Genomic DNA, 23173 nt, shown 5'->3' with positions numbered 1-23173 from the left:
CTCGTCGCTGTCTGCAACTGCCTGAAAGCAGATCGTAGCGAGGTTGAGGGCGGCCTCCGCTCCCAGGTAACAGCGATAGCACGAGAGGCGATGGCCTCGTGTTGCACCAGGGGAGGTTCAGGTTGGACGTTAGGAACAACCTCTCCAAAAGGATGGTGATGCACTGACACGGGCTGCCCAGGGAGGCGGTGGTCACTGCCTCTGGAGATGATCTGTTAGCCCATATTCAGCAACACAAAGGGCACGTGATGGAAACATTGTGCCTCTCCAGCACAGATATGCCTCCGAGGTTGGGATGCTGCGGGGCGTGTGGGCTCAGTTCTCCGGGGCGGGGGAGACAGCAGTGGATGCAAAGGGCGCACCCATTGCCATCAGCCTCCCGCTGCTTCCCCGCACTGCAGCCCAACTCCACACCTCCACCGCAACAGCCGGGCACCCCCACGGCTCAGAGCTGCTGTCCGAGCAAACGATAACTCCTGTTGTTGTGCGGGGTTCTCCGCAACAGACGAATTCAACGGCGGAGCTCTGCACAAAGGCTTTTCCTGAGCGCTGTGGCTCTGTGCCCATCGCCCTCCCGGGGGACACAGGGCAGGGAGGTGAGCTCCAGCCCGGCCTGCAGCCGCTGCACAAACACAAACCCGCCTGGCAGCCCCCGTGTGCCCACGGCTTCCCTTAGTGCAGCCATCCCATATCGCTGGGCAGAGGCAGCCCACAGCCCCGCAGCCCTCGAGCATCACAGCCATCATTGCTGCAGCGTTTTGCAGATGGGTCACTGCCTGCGAGGAGACCAAGAGCTGCACCCGGGTGAGCTCTGCAGACGATGTGGGTGCATGCAGCAACACGCACGTGGGGCTTTTTGGAGGTGAAGGGCCGCTGTACGCCCTTCTGCTCTGCACAGCGCGCAGACGAAAACGCACTCCTGAGAACAAACAAGCTCAGCGCGAGCAGCTCCGTAGGTGCAAACAAATGGTTAACACACGCAGTTGTCGCCCCCGTTGACTTTGCTCGGTGTCACCGACAGCTGCTTTCCTGCAGCACCCGAAACCGCAGCGCTGGGGGAGTGAAAGTGCAGCAGCGGGGCAGGGAGGGCAGCACCTCCATGGGGAGAGAGAATGGCAAAGGGCAGCGCGGTGCCCTCGGATCCCGGAGCAATGCCCTGCGAGGTGCAGGTGAGCCCAGCAGGGCTGTGGCGATGGCTTTGAGAGAGGAATAAACGTCATTACTGCACTAATCCGACAGAGAAACTATTATCCCAAATGTCCGCACTCAGCGCCGCCGCAGCTCCCCGCAGCCCCTCTGCAAAGCGCTGAGTGGGGAGTGGGGGTGGGGGTGGGAACGGGACCGGTTTCAGTGAAACTCGCGGATTTCTCAATGCACGTTATCACTCCCTGACATCACAAAACTCACACGGGCTTCGCCTTCGCTCTCTTTCCAGTTGGGTATTTTCCCCGAGAGGAGAAAACTTCTCTTTCACTAAAACAGAACTGCATTTCTCCCCTGTAAGGAGAGCAGAAACGCGGATCCCCTCTCAGCAGCCGCGGTCGGGGACCGTCAGCGGCTGCATTACATCTCCGGACCAACGCAACGCAACGCAACGCACAGCTCCGGGGGGCCGTCCCATTGCCCCCCACCTGCCGCACCCAGGTGCCCCCGCACCGCCAGCGCATCCATTACCCCCACCTGCAAAGAGCCCCATTACCACTCCCACGCTCATTTAGGAGAGGCGCTAATTAAGCACACCCTGGGTGGTCCCGCTCCCAGGGAGGGGGCGGAGGCACCGACCCCGGCGGCGTTGAACCGCGGAGATGTGGCACCGAGGGACGCGCTTATGGGCACGGGGGGGTGGGGATCAGAGAGGCCTTTTCCAGCCCTATTGATTCCACGCTCCCCGTGGCTCAGCCCACCCTCTGCCGACGGCACAGCCGACTTCTCCGTGACCGCGGACACGTCGGTGCCCCAACACCGCCGCGTGCGATGCTCCCAACGGGCGCTCGGAGCCCACACGTCCGGGGACGGCTCTGTGCAGCCCCACACTGCGGGGCAGCGCTGTGTTTCTCGCTCCCCTCCAACCCCGGGTTCGGCTGCGATATTTTCGGGTCGGCGGCGGTTTTCTGCCCAAATCCCTTCGCGGCTGAAAGCTGCGGGGCAGAGCAGCGCTTTGTGCCTCCAGCAAACAGAGCGGACAGCTGAAACGCGGAGGGGAGGAGCGAGGGGTCGGCGCTCCTGCGGGAGGCTTACAAATAAACAACCGACCAACCGCTTTGAAACGACAGTTGGAGGGCAAATAGCCGTTTTCTCCCCAGAACGGCCCACGTCCGGTGGGGTAAAGGAGGGCGATGGCGCTGAGCATCGGCGGCGATGGGTGCGCGCAGCGCGGGGCTGTGACCGCGGGCAGCTCCGGTCGGTTGGATCAGAGAACGGCCCGGGCTGGAAGGGACCCGTAAGGACCACGGAGCCGTTTTGTCAGCGATGCTTCTTCCACCCCCCCCCACCCCACCCCACCCCACCCCACCCCGAAGGCCCAACCGCGGGGCGCACTCCCGGCGCTCCCCGAACGAACGGCACCGCGCAGCCCCACCGCACCGCCGCCCCCCCCTCCCAACCTCGGCGGTGCACACCCTCAGCCCCGCCCCCCCCCGGGCGGTGCCGCCCCCGCCCCCCCTCCCGCTCCCAGCAGCCCTTGCAGACGCCTACAATGAAATTGGCGAAGTTTTTTCGGTTTCGGCGCCATTTTCGAGTGGACTCGGAGGTGAGGACGGAGGGCGGGCGGGGCGCCGGGGCCGGGGCGCTGCAGGGGGCCGCCCCCGCGCCGCCAAACGCTCCCCCCCCCACCCCCCTCCCGGCGTGGTACGGCCCGGCCCGTGGGGGGGAGGTCGGGGTGGGGGGCGCTGCCCGACGGTCCGAGCGGCGTTGCTGGAGTGGGGGTGGGAGCGGGGGAGGGAGGGGGGGGAGGGAGAGAACAACGGCCCAACCGCCCCCCCTGCGCTGTGAGCGCTTTGCGGAACGGGGTGGGGGGGGGAAGGGGCGGCTGGGGGGAAAAAAAGGCTAAAAACTTTTATAAGCACAAAGGGCGGAGGGGTGCGGGGGGGGGGGCGGTGACAGCGGGGCGGGGCCGCGCCCCCCGCACCCGCACGGACCGTTAAGGCGGGAGCGCGCCCGCGGCTCCGCGCCGCCACCGCGGGTACGGCCCCACGTGGGCGCGCCGCAGGTGTGAGCCGGGCGGGGGGTGCGGGTCCCTTTAAGAGGCAGTTCCGCACGTGGGGGAGGCAGTCCGGATCTCCGCGCGTGTCTGCGTTTTCTTTCCATTGTATTTTCTTTTTGGTTTTTTTTTTCTTTTCCGATACCAGAAACTTGAAGCCGTCGTGGCTGATTGGAAATAACGGCCAAATATCGGCGCTTTTCAGCTTTTTTTTTTTTGCTTTTTTTTTTTTTGTGTGTGTTTTAAAGCTATTATTTTATCCGTGCAGGAAACGGGAACATCCTGCGGGTGGAGGGGGGGGGGGTTGGGTTGGGTTGGGTTGGGTTGGGGGGGTGCGGCTGTGCGCTGCACGGTGCTGCGCCGCCGTCAGATCCGTCGGTGGGACCGTATGGGAATGGAGGGGGGGGAGGGGGGGTCTGAGCGAATGAGATCTGCCCTATGAGAACACCGCAGGAGGCGCAGCGGATGGCGGAGCGGTCGCATAGGACGGGTTGGGGGGGGGGGGGGATTCCTTCGGCCCCACCCGGAGGTTCCCCCCCCCCCCCCCGGCTTCGCGTCGTTCCCTCGCCGTGAGTTCTCATTGCTGCGTCGTTGAGGCTTTGTGCGAAGCGCCCTTTTTTGTTTTCGTTGTTTGTGCCTTTGGAACGCGGAGAGCTGCGATGACTCCGCGTTGGGTCGGTGCGGTGTTTTATCCCTTCCCTGTGCTTTAACCCCTATAGGAAATGCTTCGTGCTGACTTATTTCAGAGCTCACCCCGTGCTGCAGTGTGCGAGCAGAGGAGGGCGAGTGTGTGCGTCTGCCCCTATGTGGGCTTCTCCTTTCCTTCCCCTCTTTCACGCTTCTTTTTTCCTTTCTTTCCTCCTTTTCCCCTTTTTCCCCTATTTATTTATTCATTTCTGGTTGGTGTCGGTAAAGAACTGTGCTTTAAAGCCCCCCTTCCTATCTCAGGGTGACTCAGTCTCAGGGAGTTGGGGCTGTGCTTTACCCCACGGAGCTGCTGTGCAAGGAGGAGCTGCATTGCATTCATGCGTGTTCTGCTGCTCCCGTTAGAGGGGGATTCACTCCACAGATGCTGCACGGAGCGAATCCCCCAATTCCAGTCCTGCAGTGCAAGTTCAGGAGGGATGCTCTCCATATTTAAGGCTGCCGGTGCAGCAAATCGCATCTCGGCGGAGCTCTGCGTTTCCCCTTAATTGTTTGCCCACCCAACTCGTTGTCACTGAAGTCCCAAACCCCTCTCAGCTCCCTCTGTTGCTTTCCAGCTCCCATGCGGCGGCGGTCGGAGGCACCGGCAGGAGGAGCTGTGCCCCAGGTGAGGGCAGGTAAGTGCTGGGAGCCCTGCAGCACTCTCATCCCATCCCATCCCACACCTCGAGGTAGGGCAGCTCACTGCTGTGACACGCAGTGCCTGAGGCCCGCGGCTGCAGCGCTCAGAGCCATTCTCCCATCAGAAGCACACAGCGCTCTCCCAGGTATGCATTTCCAGGCTTCCAGCTGTTCAATGGGCGCGTGCTGAAAGCTTTGCAGCGGCGTCCTGCCCCTTGTCCAGCTACAACCAGGACTCTGTATGACTTAATGTATCTAGATAAGTGGATGCTGCAACTGAGCTGGTTTGCTATTGCTTTTTTTTTTTTTTTTTTAACGTGTTTTATTCTGTTTTCTCGAGCTGCTCGAAGAGATGGAAGCAGTGACCCTCCCCAGGCGCAGCCCTTTGCAGTGCTGTTGCAGAACCAGGGCTGGAGCAGTGCAGGGCTGCTCTGCTGCAAACCCGGGTGGGTTTCCCTTTGGCTGTTGGCTCTTTGCAGCACAGCACTTTGCAGAGCTGGAGCCGCTGCCGTCAGCACTGAGGACATTGAAGTGGTGAAAAATATACTTCTTTTTGGGTTTTTTTTTTTTTTTTTTTTTGCAGATATTTAATTGGCTGTTTCCAATAACCTGGCACGGGCTGGGAGGGCTCTTGAAATCCTGTTCTTTGGTTTGCTAAAGGGGCAGAGCAGCACGGGGAGAGGTGTGGGCTGAGCTCCCTGTGGGACAGGCCTGGCTGCTGCCGTCGTCCCGTGCTGCTGTGACGCTGCTTTTAGGGAAAATGAATTGAAGGAAGTTGTCACATGACATAAAACAAAAACTGAGAGGAAACACAAAAGTCTGGGCTGTCTGCACAGGTCTGGGCGCTCTGTGCTGCAGCCTCAGCCTCTGCCCTGCACAGTGAGTGATGGAGGGATGGAGCTTTGTTTTCTGGTTGCAGATGGTTGGTTCATTCCAAAAGTACATGAGCATCATGTCAGCTATAGGAAAAACACAGATCTCCCAGCTTCTTTCCCTCCTTCCCTCCCTTCTCTCTTTCTTTCCTTCCCTCCCTTTCCCTCCAGCAGTTTAAGGACATGCAGGCAGCTCTGTCCTGCCAAGCTGTGCATTCAGCTGCTGGCGCTGTGATTCCTGGCCAACAGCTGATGCACTGCAACCCCTAAGGGTAGAATGAAAGACAGTGGATCATTCCCCTCACAAGCTCTGGGGGTGCAGCTGTGCCATGCCCCAGCACTGTGGGTTTGGGGTGGGGGAATGGGGTATTTCTGTCTGCACTGTGTAACTGCTTGTTCTTTGTAGTTGCAGGCTGATAGCACCGGGAAGGAAAAAACCCAAAGCAACACAAAAGTCCCGAGGTGGTAATGCATGCATGTTCATGTCTTCGTGTAGAGTGTTCATCAGTGCCTTATGTCATGAGTTAAAAATAATAATAACAATAATAATAACCAAAATACCATTTGGAATGCCAACATTCAGTGGGCTTTGAGGAGATGTAGCAGCACATCATGGTTTGTAGGGACAAGGAGATACAGACCATTCTGGGCTGCCTCATTACCTCAAGGATAAGACAAGAAAGTGAGCTTCTGGTTACCATAGGGGTGGAGGCTGACATGTCCCCATACCCCTTAGCTCAGGTGCACGGGGATGTGCAGGTACACCTGTCTGTGGGGTGGTTGTGCAGGAAGGGCTCTCTGCTCCTCCTGTGCAATTTGAGTCTATCCCGGGTGGAGCAGCACCTCCAGAGCAATATTGCTCCATGTTCAGCCTTTTCCCATCTCCCTCTGATTTGGGGGGTGGATGGGTGGGGGTTAGAGGCTGTGGGGAGATGCACGGGGCTGGAGAGCTGTCAGCAGTGCTCTAGCAGCACGTAAATACTGGAGTGGGGGATCGCCTGTTGCTCTCCAGTATTGCATTGCTGCTTTAGTGAGGCTGGAAATCAGTCCCTGGCACCCGGGGGGTTCCGTGCTGCAGGGGGTGGGGGGGAACCTGTCTCCAGCACCAATAAATCACAGTGAGTAACGAGGGCCTGGTGTCGTTAATGGGGTCAGGACTCTGGCATGGGGAGACTGAGCCCTTCCCCAGCATCCTGGGTGGGAAATGAGGTTAGGGGGAGGCGGGGGGAGCTGGAGGTAGGGTAAGAGGAAAGTGCTCTGCCCTTGGCACTCCCACTCTGAACTTCTCAGTTCTGGTGGCAGCAAGAGGCACCTCAGGACAGCTGTGGGCTGAAGGCTGCTCCCTTTGGGGCTGCACTGTACTACTGGGACATCAGGGGACAGCCACCTTCTGCAGCAGCAAGTCCATGGGTCCTGCAGGTGATGGTGCATCACTGGCACCCCCCAGTCCCACGCTGTGCTGGGGGTGCTGGTGGCTGGCTGTCCCATAGCAGCAGCTTTTCAACTGTTTCCTACGGTTACTGAATCCCAGTCTAGTTGTGGGAATGTCCCCTCACTGGTTCATGGCTCAGCAGTGGCCCAGCAGCACAGAAGGTGAGCACTTCTGTATTTCTATACTTAATTTTGCAAATCTTGCATCAGGTTTGTTGTTTTTTTTTATTTTTTAAATGCTTTAAAAATTTTGCATCATCATCATTTTATGTGTGGAGGTGGAGAGGCTGAACCCAGACTTGCTGGGTTGCAGACCACAAAGGCACAGTGACACGTGGAGGTGGTGTGGGACCGCTTCCTGCCTGCAGAATGCACAGGGAGGGGGACAGGTACAGGCAGGGGTGCCTTGAGCCACGACTGCCCTCAGCAGCACTCATGCACTCACCCTGCACAACAGCAGCTCCTGCTGCTACCAGTGAGTAATTCAGGGCTGCAAAGATGCTTGTCTGAGTTTTCCAATCGAGGATTTCTTTTTAACACAAAACAACCAAAAGGAACAACCAGCACAGTTATCATACAAGCTTTCTATCACACCTCCAAGCTCAGCCTGGAGTACCTGCACTTCAGATCAGTGCAAGTTTAAAGCAAAATTTTCTCTGTTTTCATAATGCTATAACAGTCACTGTTATGCAGTATCACCCCCCCCAGGCTGCACAGCTCCAGCCCCCTTTCCCTGCTCCAACCACCTTCCCGAAGACAAACCCCTTGTTGTGACACCCACCCCCTCTCCTGCCTCTCCCACATCACAGCATTTGAGTAATATCCTACAGCAAGACAGGAAATCATTACAGAGCAAACTCGTGTCAGGGTTTAGTCCTAAAAGATAACAGCAACTCTCACTGTTTCATGTGTAAATAGCTACTTTTATGCCCCCTCTTGAGTGTAATGTCCAGATGCCATCAATCTATTCTAGAACACAGTCATGCAGGAACTATTCAGAGGTTGGAGAGAACAGTACTTTCTGTAATGAGACTTAAAATCCATCCACATCCAATGAAAACTCAAATGGATGTCATAATTCTAAAGTGGGTTTGTAGTTTTCTGTGTTACTTTTGTGCTTCCTCTCCTCAGCCAAGCAGCACCTGCTGAAAGGAAGTCCTGAGCACAGCACAGTTCTCCATACACACACACATTCAGAAATGGAATCAGTCCATATAGTGCAATTAGAAAAGCTCTTTGGAACATTAACCATAACATGAACAAAAGTAAATTACAATCATGAGCAGTATTAGTTTTCTTACTGAGGATTCTGATTTGCAACTAGATCTCCAGCACACTGTGATCATTACATAATTACACTGTGTAAGTCACATTTTAAGGCTGCCAGTTGCAACTGAACACACCAAGGGCAGACGATGCAAGGTGCTTGGCATGTAAAATACACTACTCAAAAACCAGCCAACACCTTGCAGAACAGACTGGCAAACGCTTCATTACGTACCAAGCACCGCCAGCACCAAATCCCAGCATGAAGTGAGAGTCCATGTGCAGGAGCACACCAACTGCATAAGCAAGGGATGGAGCAGCACAGCAGAAGGAAAGGCGTGCGCTGCCCTGGTTAGCATTACCACACAAACAAGATGTGAGCAAAACCAAACACTTACACATTGGCTGGGTTTTTATCTCCCCGCAGGTATGTGTTTAATGAAGGAATATTCGTCACTCTTCACTGTTGCCAGAACAGGAGAAGGGACAGCACTCAGAGCGTTCTCTCTGAAATCCAGTTTGGTTATAGCATATGCCAGTCTTCCTAAAGCTTTCCCTCAGGCCTTCATCATCTCCCATAGACAGCACTGTATTGACAGAAAGCTCTACAGAGGTAACAAACGTGGAGCCTGCCTTCACTGCCAGAAGCACTAATGAAATACGTTGCTGAGAAGAGAATCTGGAGAGCACTTCAGTGTACACAGTGAGTGGCATAGATGTGTGGGGCGTATTTTAAAGAGACAGCCTTTATTTAAAGTACTTTGCTTTGTAGTTCTTATAAAGTAAACATTACATTTTTTTTTCCCACAAATATATTAAAACTGTTTAAATTTAAAAGGCAATTTCACTGTCTGATGGATATTTTTAAAGAAAAAAAAAATATCTGAAAGAAACAGGCAGCTCAACTAAAACTAGACCTCAAGCATTCTGTTTTGTCATTCCATCTCAAAAAGAAGAAGAAGAAAAAAAAGATATTTTTTACCCAGATTCCTTTTTACAGCAATAAGGCAACTCCAGGAGGTGTCAGTGGGCTCCCTGGAGATTACAGATACTGTAACTGGCTGCTTCTTGTGTTTCATAACACCCAAAGGTGCAACTATCCTTTCATCACAATCACATTTGTGAATTAAAATATAAAACTTAAATTACAGTTTTTAAAAAATATTACTAATAGACTTCCCTATCATAAAATGTTTTACATTTACAGTACTCGAACTATTTCAGTTCTGGGTTGATGAGGTTTAAGCAATTTACCACTGCAAGAGTTAGACTCCGGAGCTCACAAACAGCACAACCCAACCAGGGGCAGCAATAGTCGGTAGAGTCATAGTGCAAATCAAAATAAGGAGTGCAGAATTGCACTGGTTGTTTACATTTCTATAATATAAATGAACAAGACGAGATTCTTATATTGTACATGCAATAAGTTATAGTAAGCATATGACGATGGGGCTGGGGTGTTCTACAATTTCAGCTGGTGTACCAGAGTTGAAGCCTGTGAGAGATAGGACTTGGTAAACAAAACATTTCAAAGCTTTGTAGCCATAGCACTTCAACTGTGCTTTCATGCTTTGTACTTCTGCTTCCCCGTCTCACTGATCACACAGATATGCTGAAACAAAACATTGAAAGCTCCCAGTTAGAAATGTAATGTAAGAAACTGATGTTCAGGCACATAGTCAATACTGCACTTCTGAAAGCAATGAAAGCATGCCATACAAGTGTCAGCCCTGAAGAGTGTTCTGATACTGTCTGTGCAGAAAAACCTTCAGTCTTTTTTTGGCTACAAATCTCAGCGTTGCCTTCCTTCTCCTTCCTCTCCCACCCAATGTCCATTATAAGGACATACAAGACCCAGGTGAAGAATCTGTGTCTTAGAATAAAAAGTCTTTCAAGGTCTCTCTTTAATTTTTCTGTAACTAAGCAAATTTAATGTAGATATCTGGTATGATAAGAAACTTCACACAAACTGCCACGCTATTTCAAAGGCCAACAGGAGACACATAACCTCTGTTCTGTGTGAAGCAAAATAAATAGTAGTTCTATCAGAGCTCCATAACACTGCTGTGCTGCTCTAAGGTTTGCCCTCATCACTGCATCACTGATGGATTAACCTTGCACACGAGCTGTGATTTACACAGAGGAGGGAGAGCAATGTAAGGAGACTTCCCTTCCTTCCTCCCTATTTTTAAATGGACAAAAGCATACGGGAAAAATTACTTACATTCAAATCTCTGAAGTATTCATTGTAGTCGAGGGCGTATCCAACAACAAATTTGTCTGGCACTTCAAATCCAACAACTGAAAAAGAACATAAGTCACCAGTATGTTAGAAAGGAACCTCCTTGAGCTCACTAGACCTGTTGATGCAGACAATTGGGAATTTTATCAACACATGAGCTGCTTCACATTTCATTTCTTCCACTCAAGTATCCTCAGCTTAATACTCACGTTATTTTAAACTTCTGACATTCTTTGTTGATTGAATTCAACTAAAGCAACATTAAATAGGTTTATTTATTGATTCCTAATGCATAACGGGCATGGCTCTAGCAAGACAGCCCTTGGATGGGTGGGCAGCATCAGTCCAACTACACAGGCTGTAAGACAACCTAAGGAACATGTGAATGAGGCTTCCAAGGTGTTGAGACACTTCCATCAGTACTGTACAGCCTTGGAAAGGAGAAGGAACAGAATGTGATTCTGCATCTGAATTCATTCCACTTCTATTGTGAAAGTGCACAATCCACATTGACACGAATTTGGCCTCTGAAATGGGGATAAAACACACGTCCCTCCCTAAGGAGCCCCCATAAGTTGCTGGGGACATCCAAATGGCACTGGGTGGCTACATTTAGGCACCCGAAACATTCCCCAAAGTGCCAAAGATGAATCCAGCAGGTTTTGCCAACCAAAGTCTTGACTACCTGTAAGCATGGAGAATTTCCACCTGAAAAGGGATTCACGTGGACCAAAATATCTAAGTCTTCATATAGTAAACTAATTGCAAATATTTAAACTCAAGTTGGGTGGGTTTGTTTGTTTGTTTGCATTTAAAATCAATCAAAAACCATTCATGAAAAATATCTGGAACACCCATGGACTTTGGCCAAAGAGTACACAACGTATCAATGCATTTTTAAAAATGAACAGTGGTTGTCAGAGAGTTACTTACAGTCTGGCCGATATCCCACACTTCGAGGAGTTCTTTTGACCAACAAACTGTCAAATAAAATCAAAGTAAAATTGAAATATGGCAAAGCACCATGTAGGACTACATGAAATTGTTCTGAAGTTAGGCTGGATTTCACTTCAGTGAGCCTCAGTGTGTGTAACTGAAAGCACAACCATAAGTATTTTAAACATTTTTCATTTGCAGGTGCAGCTGATCTCAATGATAAACTCTAAACTGTGTAGAATCACAAAAGGTTTACAGCCTAAAGGATAACTACAAGGTCTGCAAGAAAGAGGCTGAGAGATCTTGATCTGTATGGATTTTTGTTGCCAAAAGTGACTTAGTGAGGCTTTCTTTGTGCCTAGAAATTTCAGGTGCAAGCACTTGCGCTCACAGGTAAAGAGGTAAAGAGCTGGGATCCAGCCAAACCAGCTGGATTATCAGCATTACGAAGCAAAATCAGATGGTTTAACACAACCTCAATTGCACAACGTGTCCTCAATTGTTTTTCACTGGTAATACTAATTACCCCCATAAAGAAAAAGTTAAGAGGTTTTGATGATCAGCTGATACAAACCAGCTCCACTTTCCCAGAATTAAATGTCAGAGGTGTAAAAAACAGGGAGACACAGAGCTGGGGGTACTGCAGCAGATAGAAACACCTTGCTAGTGCAGTTTGACTCACTCTTTATTCAGCTGAACACATCTACCTTTTAGAAGACAACTCCATCATCCTGACATTTGTTTGTAACAGAGAGCGAGAGACTTTGGGAGGAAAGGAAAAGGTGGGTGATGGCTGAATGTGGAGATAGAGCAGCATAACTCTGTATTTGCAGACCTCCCCTCCTGGATGACCTCTGAGACTTCATTTGTCATGTCCATGGTTTCAATTTTAGACATTCCATTTCTGAAACTTCTACTCGAGGCTTAATTTTTGAGTATTGTGTAGGCCTTGATCAAACAAACCCCAATTAGCGTTAGCATTAATTCACGTTTCCCTGTTACAATCGATTAATTGTCAGAGAGAAAGACAACAAGAAAAGCAAGGCAAGTGAACCAACTAAGAACACAACGCTTGATACTACCCAGTGTGACCGTGCTCGGCCGTTGGCAGACCCAGACAACTACAACAGGTTTAAACAACACGAAACTGGATTTGGCTCACGCTGTTTCATACTCATAATGTATACTGACTGCAGTGTGAAGGTACTGTGCAGCAACAATTGCTTAAAATTTGGTACATTTAATCAGGCCAGGAAGAAAAAGCTCACCTTCAGCAGGTCACCCTCGGATTATCAGCATGAAGAGCTATTCTAGTACATCTAACAACTGCTTCGACATTGTTATGGCAACACAACTGATTAGATATTACACACAGCTCTGGTTTATCTCTAATCCCCAGCACTCATTATGCTTTTATTGCAAAATACACAACCGTAGCACAGGAGTATAAAAGATGCAATTTAAAAAAGACGTAGGAGGAATGCTGATATTGGTTGTTATTATTACCCACAATATTCCTTATTAAGTTCAAATTATTTAATTAGAAAATGTTTCAAAACTAATTGATTAAAGATGCAACTAAGTAGAAAAGCCTGGAAGGAGCATATGGCTGGGTGACTCTCACAGAATGACCTCTAAAGCTCAGCTACACTATGCACCCTACACAACAGTAATGCTAGCATGCAAACTAATTTAATTCTACAATTAAAGGCATCAGACCAAAAAAAGGTCTCCATTGCAGATACACCACTGAAGTATACTGAAACTGCAAACAGTGAAAACAGAAATATGCTCAGATGAACACTGACATATCGAGATAAGCACTGTTATTTTTTTAAATCCTAATCTCCATTAGAAGTCTATATTTATGAACTCTATTTGTGTGGAAAATACTTCTGCTATCGTTGGGGGGGGGGGGGGGGATTTCTTTAAGCTTAAAAAATTTTAGTTCTTCCGTTCTAAACCCATGTTAGACATCAGTGATAACCCTCCCATCCCCAGACATCACGGAGCAATACACGTACCAGGTGTGAACAAGCTATCCCTTCCTCAAACAGAAAGGTTTTAAGCAATAGGATTGGAGAGAATGGTGTTTCTGCCTTGGCACAACAAGCCAAGTGTAATTTACACACTGAACTCCAAGTGCATCACATAATACTCCTGAAGAAGTGTTCCTTCTTGTTTGTCTTTTATGGGAATTTGTTCTACATTACCTTTTTTTACACCATGTGTCACTCAGAAGGTGAAATACAGCACAAATAACCACAATTAAAAGCTTACCTGGCCACTTTCACCATCTTTGGATTGTACTGCTTAAGTAGAGACAGCAACGTTTTCATTGTTTTCCCAGTATCAATTATATCCTGAAAATAAAAACGCCGTGTGAGAGAGAACATGAAACCTGTCACAGCAGCACTTCACGTTTTTCATGCAGAAATTGCTCATCTGCAGTAACACGAAAACATGCTGTTTTTTATTGTTCATCATCTGGTACAAGGGATATGGAACACCATATTGTGCTTAAGCCACTACACTCAGGAAAGAGATCACAATAGTTAACAATGGTTCTTAACTCTTATGGATAACTACTACTTCAAAAGCATGAACTATGACCTTCCTGGCGCCTGTGGCAGATTTTATGGCTTGTGTTCCTTGCAGCTATCAGACAAACAATGCTTAATTCTCACACTATAAGCGTAGCACCCATCTTGCAGCTGAGCTCAGAGACACTTGCATACAACAGAAAGAAAAGGAACATAAGAAGGGAAAACAGTCACAACTCATTAATGTAATTAAAGAAAAAAAAGGAGTGCGATTTACATTACAGATTTTAAAAATAAATAAAGAAACTGTACTGGTAATATCTGGGTGCAGATTGACTGTTTCTATTTAGATACACTAAACTGAAGTTTGATGCATCACTTTAATCCCACTTACTACATATATAAGCAGAAAAAAGAATATATGACTCACAACTGAAGCACCAGAAATGGATATTCTATTTGGACTGACACATCACAAGATGTCCTGAGGGACAGTCCTTACCCTGGCTGGAACTTGGAAGTTTATTTGAAGTGAAGAGGCAGATAACACAGAAGTAGCAATGCCTACTCTATTATCTCCTGATTTCTGCTTATTTTCTCAGGATTCTCAATTAAAATACATCGATAAACACATTGATGTCAACAGAGCACCTGTCAGCTATACCACCTTTACCACCTAAGGCTTTTATTCATGGTTATCAACTCAAAAAAAAGAGACAGACAGAAACATGGATAAAAGCTGATGTATAAACAAAAGCAGCCACTTCTGTGCCCTCAAGTCAAAACAAAAGTTTTAGTGATTTTGTATTGTTTGATTATCTGCTTTTTGGAGGCAAATCTCCATTTCATGGGGTTTTTTTTGCACATCAAAGGGATGCTGCATGGAACATCTTAGTGCTCTGTGCAGAAGATAACGTGCATTTTTACTGTTTAACTGCAACAATAGTGGTTGGTCAAAGGGCTTATATTTGACAACGCATTAGATGTCACAGGAGAGGTGATGCACTGAACAGATGAGAAGCTAACCCACTTAGCTGCCTGGGACTTTAAAGGCATACATTCATCTGAAATGGAGCAGATATACAATTAAATGCATCTGCCTATCTGAAGCAAAATACACTTCAAAGGAGACCACTGGTCACACAGATGACTGCTGTATACATACTAGTTTGGTTTTAAAACTGAACATGCTTCCTGTGGAATAATATGACAGAAGGAAAGAGCTTTGTCTTTGGTTGCTGAACTGGTTGCCACTGCTGTTCCTGTGCTTACCAACAAAGCCATTCCCATTACTTGGAGCCTAAAGACATCGTTACACTGCACATTCATTTTTCTGTCTAGTGCTTCTGCTTCCCCATCCTCAAATTGGCCATCTTATTCAAGAGCATCCTCTGAACACAACCAATGCTGTCCAAAAACAAAGAGGTATGAAAGCCAGAACTAAGCACCAGTACCTACCAGGACATCACACTCAGCTATAGTGTTGCCAGTATCAACCAAAGAACAGCGACAAGACAGAGATATGGGAATTAGCAACAGTAAAATGCTGATTAGGAATCAGCATTCTCCTTATCTCTATTCTCTAAACAAATCATACACATGGATGCTGGGCTTGTATTTGTTTTTCACTATTTTGGGATATTCCTACCAGGAACTTCTTTCTGCCCTTCAGTTTAATTTCCTAGCTTGCCAAAACGCTAACATGCTTAATTTCACTTTGCTCAGGTCACTTTCTAATAAGAATTTTTTAAAGTAATAATAAATCATGCCAAGTAAGAACTGACAGAATCACAGAAAACTCTGAGCGAAACACAATACTTACTTCTACAATTAAAACATTCTGTTGGAAAGAAAAAAAAAAGATAAGAAGCCATTAGTATTTAAAGAATACACAATTTCTAATATATTCTATAACTTATTAATTTCATTTTCAATGCCGTTAAATATTTGCACCATGATTTATGCATGTTTGGCCGTGTAGCAGTGGATGCTATTTAGGTCACATTTCTGATGCTACAGTGACAATCAGCCTCGGTATCTCATGCTGAGTACAAAGTGGTCTTTAAATTCTCATAACGCAAAGAGTGTCATGCTATAAAGCCAAGCAGTTTTGTCACACCTACAGCCTTTACACTGACGTGCATCACTATTTTTTAAAGACTGTTTATATGTAATCAAAAGGGGAAAGCAATGAACAGGAGGCAGCGGCGTTTCGCTCACAGATACCCAGCTTGATGACCTCTGTACAGCCACTGAAGAAAAGCAGACTCCCAATTTGCATTCTCTGCATTTCCTTCTCTCTTTGTTACCTGTAACAGGACCCTCAGCTCCTAACCCAGCAAGTTACATGCCTAGGCAGGGTGAGCTCCCCTCACTACCGCAGTGAAACACCAGCACAGTAAATAAATAATGCCACACTCTTTTAAAGGCAGCTTGAAGACAACAACCCAGACAAGACTGCCCTTCTCAGGGACCACAGAGAAACAAGTACCCTGAATATGGCTCATACTGAAGACAGTGAATATATATACACATACTTTTAAGTTAAAACTAAACCAATGGCTCTGGAGGGGCTGATGCATGTCACTAAATTACAGCGGTGAATACTTAAAATGAAACATACCCATTTTCTCTTAAAAAACTCTATAATCTCTACATGTTAAGAAAGCACACAGTTGTCTGGGTTCTTTGGAGATGTTTCCTTTTTGGTTTCTGTAAACACATGAAGAGCCGTACCTTTCCAGTCAAGGTTGAGAGGTCATCCCCACCAATGACTTTTATATCTCCAGTTGACTGATCATTCTAATAAGAAAGAGAAGGGTGAGCATTAGCATTACCAGGAGTGAAGTCATCTTTCTTCCAATAAATACCAAAACTGCAAAGTACATAACGAACCAGTATTAATGCTACCAGTAGCATCCATTCACTTAGAAATTACAAGTAATCAAATGCAAAGATTGTATTTCAGATTAAAGACCGTTTGACAACTGCATAAATACAGGCACCACTTCTCACCTGTGACCACTATGTAAGTATATGAAAAGATATGACTTCCCATACATTCACTAGATGCGTGGAAAGGAAAAAAAAAACAATTTCTAACCTGAGTAATTTACATTTTAAACTTGGATTAGCCTTTGGAAAGCCTTATGCTCTGAATTAAAATAAGCAATCAAAATGATAAAAATAGCCAGCAAACAAGGCACTGATTAAGAGTAAGAAAAATAAGCTACAAAACAGCCAGAGAAGCATGACTTTGCCTGTTTTACAACAAAGGGTAATAACAATCAAATAATTTGTTTTAGAAATTGAACTGCAACACAGGTTCCCAATGCTACGACTGCAAGAGTGCTCTGTTTCAGCAGAACTGGGCTTTGACACAATCCTCAAGGAGCTGTTACACAGAGAAAGTGAAAAACAACAACGAGGAGCACCTCAGACCAATGATGTTTATTAAAGCTGACTTCAAACCTCGACAGTGTCTCACAGCTGCCATCAGATGCGATACACTCATTGCTGTGCTACTTACAGGTGATGCCATTATCCTACCATTTAACCATTTGATCTGAAAGTTAGTATCTCTTCTCATAGCTCCTTACCACATATCTTCCCTTTAGAAAGAAAGCCTTTCTTATTTTGCTGCCCTGTCTCAAAGCGTAAGCTTGCTGCATGATCAGTTCCTTCCCTAAAACCAGAAATAGCAGATAGGATGGAGAGGGGACCACAAGGAAAGAGATGGCCACATACAACCTCCTGCTTTCACAAATGGACCAGGACAGGTATTCCCCTGTATGAAGTGCAGAGAAAACCTGAAAGTGTTATCACAAAAAAAAAAGAGGTACCAAACGATTTAGAGACACAGCCACTGGGAATGCATGATGTGGGATTACAGTAAAGAGAAAATGCATTGAAATCCTTTGGGCAGTGATGTCAGTGCTCTCGGATAACGAAGTGCTGACAGCTCGAGGGATGTAAAAGCAGATGGTTAAACCCAGAGATACTTCCTGTGTATGATTCCTACAGCACAATACTGAAAATCCCCACTACAAGCCAACTATTAGAAAAGCATCTTTTCAGTTTTAACCATATGTTTTAAAGATAACAGCTGTTAGAGTTACACTGCTCCGTTTGATGAAAATATTCAGCTGTTCCAGCACTTCCATCGCAGCAGAACAGAACCAAACTGAACACCATAAATAGCACTGTGCTGGAATAGTCCAACAACAGGATGTCCAAGCTTGTCCCAGCGGATACGCAGAGTGCTGCTGGGTGCCTGAGACACTGCTTAGACAAACCAGGAGAACACGACTCAGTGAAGCACTGCATTCATTATGCTGAGGGGCAGCTCCTGCCTTCATCCCATCTTATGGTTATCTTAAGTGACAGCTTCTTTGAGCTCTTCCTTGTTTATGTTGCAGGATTCTCTCTTATCTATTCCTCCACTAACACAGAGTTGATCACTGTGCCATGGAAGCATCGCTCCTTATGAAAGAAAGATGCAGAAAGATGCTGCAGATATTTGTTCCATTAGAGTGACGGGCACAGATGACAGCCCAGCACTCAGCTTAATACACATTAAGATGAGCTTCCTGGTCATCTCTCTGGCTTCAAAGCAACACACTATAATCATAGGAGAACACCACAGAACTGTAAACCTCTGGATTATGCATATTCAAATCTAAAGATCAGCAGAGAACAATCTGCCTAACAGCAACTTTCCTTCTCCTTCCCACCACGAACCACACAAACTGCTACACTGAAACACAAAACACAAATAATCAGTGCCATATTTACCTGCATTCCTATGCAGGCACTGAGCTCCAGAGCAATTAAAGGATAAAAAAAGGTTAACGAATTTCCAATGCTGGTTCTAACCAGCCTTCCACTGGAACGAACTTTGTTTAATAATTAAGCGATGTTTTAATTATCTTCAGGCCTATTATTTCTCATTTCAGTACTGGTTAAGACTTTAATGCTCTGTGGCTTAGCTCAGAAGAGATTTGCTGGTTAGATCTGTTTCGCTGCCTCTTCATTGTCACTGCTGGAAAACAAAAAACAATATTGCACTGCAAGATCATAACTCCTGACCAGTGACTCAAATATCGTCTTTTACAAAAGCACTGAAGTTCCTTACACTATTTGCTATGAGGCTTGGGTAGCACGAGACCTTTCAGAGCGCCGCCTCCATCAGCCCAATGAGATTGTGCCTCAGTGTTGTCGTGCTCCACCAAAAAGCTCCACGTTCCCCAGTGATGTGCAGCACACCTGCTGACTTCTAGCTGCCCTTCTTGACTGCACATCAGGGACTTCTGCCCACCTCTAAATGCAGGAGGCTGGTGAAATGCCATGCTTCTAGCACAGACAAAATAAACTGCTTGTCAAGAATACAGAGATCCGGTTCTGATCACAGACACTGCCTCTCCATTTCTTAGCAGCTTGCCAGATCATTACAGTCCATTTGTAAGCACTTTGAAAGCAGGAGTCAGAAGCAATGGTTAATCACAGCATGATTATCTGCATATTCTTCGAGAATTATTTCTGGGTGCAGTCACACCACGAACTTTGCTTTAGGAAACAAATAACCCATAAGCTTGCAAATATTAAATGATGGGTTTCAAAGAACAGCACATCAGTCGCATCAATTTTAGAACCATCATACGACTTGGGCTGCTTTGTTCAAGCAATCGTGGTATTTTTAACATCTTGCACCCAGCCTGGCAAGGCAGGCAGCACGACCAAACAATTGCATCCAAAGGCAATCACAGGAGAGCTCCACTTCCAGCTGCCTGCTTTGGTTTGTGATGGTTTTCTCATCCCTAAGAATGCCAAGTCCTCCATTTAGTAAAGCATGAATAGAAACTATGGAGGCAATCTAGCACTACAGGACTCTTAATAAAGAAAAATCTGGTCAATCAGTGACACACATGTTCCTGCTAGGACAGTCTCACCCAGTCTACCAAGCTGTGCAATCTAAAGAACGCAAGTCTGGATATTAATAACCACCTAAGAGAGTCAACAGAAATGAAATGCTCATAAATACCACCCTGGGGGAGGCATCAGGTAACTGCAGCTCCTCCTCTAGAACAAGAAAACTTTCCTCTATAGAACTGGCTGACAAAACCAAAACCCCGACGCCAACACCTTGAGCAAAACATTCTGCTTATACAGCTTTCTGTGCACATTTCTCTCCTTTCTCTTCATTGAATCCTTCCTGCTACCAAAAAAAAAGGCTTATATTTATCATTACTTATTTTGCTGCTTATTTCCTGATCAGAATCAAGGCGCCATCGTTATGGGCGACAATAAACAAAAGCAGCAGCATCAAAGCACTGCCCAACACATAAAGCTGAACAAAGAAAGCTTACTGGGAACAAGAATTGCTTTTCAACACTGTGTTTTTTTCAGGTGTTTCACAACATTTTTCCAACAGTTTGTTCCAAGCTACTTGGAAAGTGGAGAGAGCAGAAAGGTGGTGTGGTCTTCATATTGTTTTTAAATACATCAAATAAGCTACTGGATGTGTCCCTTGAAGAAAGAAGGTAGAAATTTCCTTGCCAACAAAGGTGGGAGTCATCATTTCCTATCCTGCTCAGTGTTGCAATAGAGACATCCAGCTGGCTGACAGGCAGTGTGTGAGCACGTGGTGTCTGTGTAGGGTGGGCAGAGGGAGCCAGAATCTTCTGCAGGGAGCAGAGAGGAAGCACCAGGCAGCTGCTGCCCCGTGCAGTGAGCCTCCCAGCTATGCAGGGATGGTTTAATGAGATGAATGATGAAGCTGAGTTTCTAATTTAGCGACCTCTGCTTTTTCTACTCGAGCAGGCACAGCTCTATGACTGTGACAACAGCTCACGTTGCTAACTTGAATACAAGGGTGCTGAGACACAGAACTAACACCATTGGAAACAACTTTTTTTGACACCACAAAGTGAATTTAAAAGAGTGTAACTATTTCCACACTACAGGTGGTCTGATGGACGACCTCAAAAATACCCACAAACACTATCAAGAAAACACAAGACTCAGCTGCTAAGTCAGCAAACAGACAGTACGTACATCCGCTCCTTCCTCTGACCTGCACAACAAAATATCACACTTCCTCTATCAAAAAATTACCCATTACCTCATGCTCCATTTTCCTGTGGAGTTAAACAGAATCATAGGATTGCTCAGGTTGGAAAAGGCCTTAAAGATCACAAAGCCAAGGCAACCTGCATGCAAGTTACTAAATGGTAGCACCATAATCTGTGGCCACTAACCATAAATCTACGTGTAGGAATCTAGTATTTCCTTAAGGCCAAGTGCAATTAATTTGTTCACTGTTCAGTTGAGCCAAACAAAAGATGATGAAGGGAACTCAGATACAACCATGTCTACAGTTTTCCAGTCTTTCAATCCAGTGAGTGACATCTGAGCCACATTAACATTTCTGGAATTATTTTTTTGTCACAATATTTGCAGGACAATCCTCTTACTATTCACAGCATTAGAGATGACGAAGATAAGAGGAAACTCTTGAATGTATAAAGGACACAGAAAAGGTCTCTTTGCTCTGAATGAGGACTTTACTGAACTGCGGATGTAAAGACTAAAAGAAAATAGATAATATAAGATAGGCAAAGAACAAGTTAACTTGAGACTACACTTTTTCCCCTCTTAATTCTCTTAATTCTTCGTATGACACGAACACATCTAGGCAAAGTTTTCACAATATTAGTGATAATACTAAACCATCTGTGTTGTTAACTAGAAGTTAGTTTCTATAAAAATGGCAGAGTATTGTGGATATACTTACACAGTAACTCTTCAACCTAATGAAGTCCACAGTCATGGGGATTGACTTGTCACTGTTTCTGTTCAGTGCTTTGATGTAGTCTAACAGATCAGCAAAAAATTTATAGCCACCCTTGAGTACACAGAGAGCTACAATGTGGTGTCCTCCCATGCCCTTCATAATTTCACGTGCCAGTCTCTCTGTCCTACACAAAAAAACACAAGAGTTAGCTGTCATAACACATTTAACTTGCTTACCATTGCAGTATTCTGTCTTGCAAACAACAGCAGCAAACACATGCAAACTCAGAAATGGATTTTGCTTAGAAATATTTGCCTACCACTTCAGCCGCTTTTACACACTACTGGCCAACCCAGTTTTGCTTTTCAAGGTTAATCAAACAGTAACACAGCCAAACTCCCCTGTTTTCATACTTCACGCTCAGCCAAAGCAAATCTTAACACTCTGAAACCGTTTCACTGGCAGATAAGCCACATAAAGGTGTTCTCTCCTTTCAAACATAGGTTCAGCTTCCACGCAAAGAGCAAAATAAATCAATACATACAAACAGCAGCCCTCACTGACTGGAGCGAGAAAACTCTCCAACTATAAATGACAGCATTACGTTTTGCCAAGCTGCAAATTCATCCTGAGTGCAAAACACAACAGCAAGGCAGAGCAAGAGAACATCGCACTGCTTTTCTGCAATCACTGTCTCTAAATTTGTATTGCAGTTTATCTTAGAAAGCGTGGTATGCATTTATAGAGCAGCAGCAGGTTACTCAGGGAATGCCTACTACTATATACATCCATTACTCAATGACATGCACTTGATCCAACCTTTTCCTATATATGGCCTTGCATTGCAAAGTTATTGCAACATTTACAATTAAAAAACAAAACAATGTTTTATAGGGACTTTTAAGCTAATTGAACAGCACCGTGCATGGTCTAGAAGCATTCCTATTCATGAGACCTCTCAGAGATCTACTCAGAACCGCTCCGAATTTGCTGCTCATTCTGGTAACAGGAACTAGGCAAGCATCACAAAGGGAAACAAAGCAACGCCTTATGGGCTTATGGACCCATTCCTGACCACATGAGATAAAACCTGCAGAGCACACCGCAGATTTCAGCAACCACAGGTGACAAGGTTGGACCCCCCAGCAAGCAGGGGAAGCTGGATATTGCTTATCTACCACACCAACACAGCAAAGTCTACAATGGTGTGATTAAGACCTTATGGTTGTTAACATCCTAGGGAAGCTCAAGAGACTCTAATTGTTTCAGATTGAACTAGCACAACAGGTAATGTGCTCTCATTAGGTTTTATGAAGGTAAAACATCAAAGAAACTCCACGAAGACGCTGCAGGTTGCTACATACCACCTCATTTCTCTTGAGGATTATGACAAATTTCCAAACAATAGTGTAACTGTAAAAGCACAAACTCTTAGAAGCCAAACAAGAAACAGTTAATTAACACATGCACTACTTAGTCTCTAATTAAATGTAACCTATTTAGACAGTGACCAGGCAGCAAGCTATCAGTGGCAGCGCCATGGAATCAGTGCAGTGTCTGGAGGCA

At 46.3% G+C, this 23173-nt stretch overlaps 2 protein-coding genes and 2 non-coding genes across 4 annotated transcripts in view; 3 read left to right on the top strand and 1 right to left on the bottom strand.

Moving 5' to 3' along the window:
- The first annotated feature begins 2723 nt into the window (after positions 1–2723).
- LOC101749419 lies at positions 2724–8936 on the top strand. Its single transcript, XM_046941029.1, has 5 exons — positions 2724–2749; positions 4462–4521; positions 4866–4971; positions 5804–5859; positions 8522–8936. Exons 2-5 carry the CDS (start codon positions 4467–4469, stop codon positions 8746–8748), a joined length of 444 nt encoding a protein of 147 aa, XP_046796985.1. The 5' UTR covers positions 2724–2749; positions 4462–4466; the 3' UTR covers positions 8749–8936.
- MIR15C (microRNA 15c) lies at positions 5988–6063 on the top strand. The gene has a single exon (NR_035319.1). It is a non-coding gene; the product is annotated as a microRNA 15c (primary transcript).
- On the top strand, positions 6359–6429 carry MIR16C (microRNA 16c). Its single transcript, NR_035320.1, has one exon. It is a non-coding gene; the product is annotated as a microRNA 16c (primary transcript).
- The window catches only part of HPRT1 (hypoxanthine phosphoribosyltransferase 1), a 17689-nt gene continuing 1550 nt past the window's right edge, over positions 7035–23173 (bottom strand). Inside the window, exons 3-9 of the mRNA NM_204848.2 lie at positions 21608–21791; positions 16552–16617; positions 15638–15655; positions 13553–13635; positions 11270–11316; positions 10319–10395; positions 7035–9706 (exon numbers count right to left, since the gene is read on the bottom strand). Coding sequence (NP_990179.1) covers positions 9659–9706; positions 10319–10395; positions 11270–11316; positions 13553–13635; positions 15638–15655; positions 16552–16617; positions 21608–21791 — 523 coding nt within the window. The 3' untranslated portion in view covers positions 7035–9658. The remainder of the gene's footprint in view (positions 9707–10318; positions 10396–11269; positions 11317–13552; positions 13636–15637; positions 15656–16551; positions 16618–21607; positions 21792–23173) is intronic.

The sequence above is a fragment of the Gallus gallus genome, chromosome 4 (genome assembly GCF_016699485.2).
Source record: "Gallus gallus isolate bGalGal1 chromosome 4, bGalGal1.mat.broiler.GRCg7b, whole genome shotgun sequence".
NCBI lineage: Eukaryota > Metazoa > Chordata > Aves > Galliformes > Phasianidae > Gallus > Gallus gallus.
Note: the sequence above shows the minus strand (reverse complement) of the source record. Positions and strands in the feature narration are given on the sequence as shown.

Excerpts from the sequence above, each read along its gene's own strand:
- LOC101749419 (XM_046941029.1), top strand. The coding sequence starts at position 4,467 with ATGCGGCGGCGGTCGGAGGCACCGGCAGGAGGAGCTGTGCCCCAGGTG. Across the intron at positions 4,972-5,803 it reads CTGCTCTGCTGCAAACCCGG|TTGCAGGCTGATAGCACCGG; the intron begins GTGGGTTTCCCT and ends TGTTCTTTGTAG. Across the intron at positions 5,860-8,521 it reads AGCAACACAAAAGTCCCGAG|GTATGTGTTTAATGAAGGAA; the intron begins GTGGTAATGCAT and ends ATCTCCCCGCAG.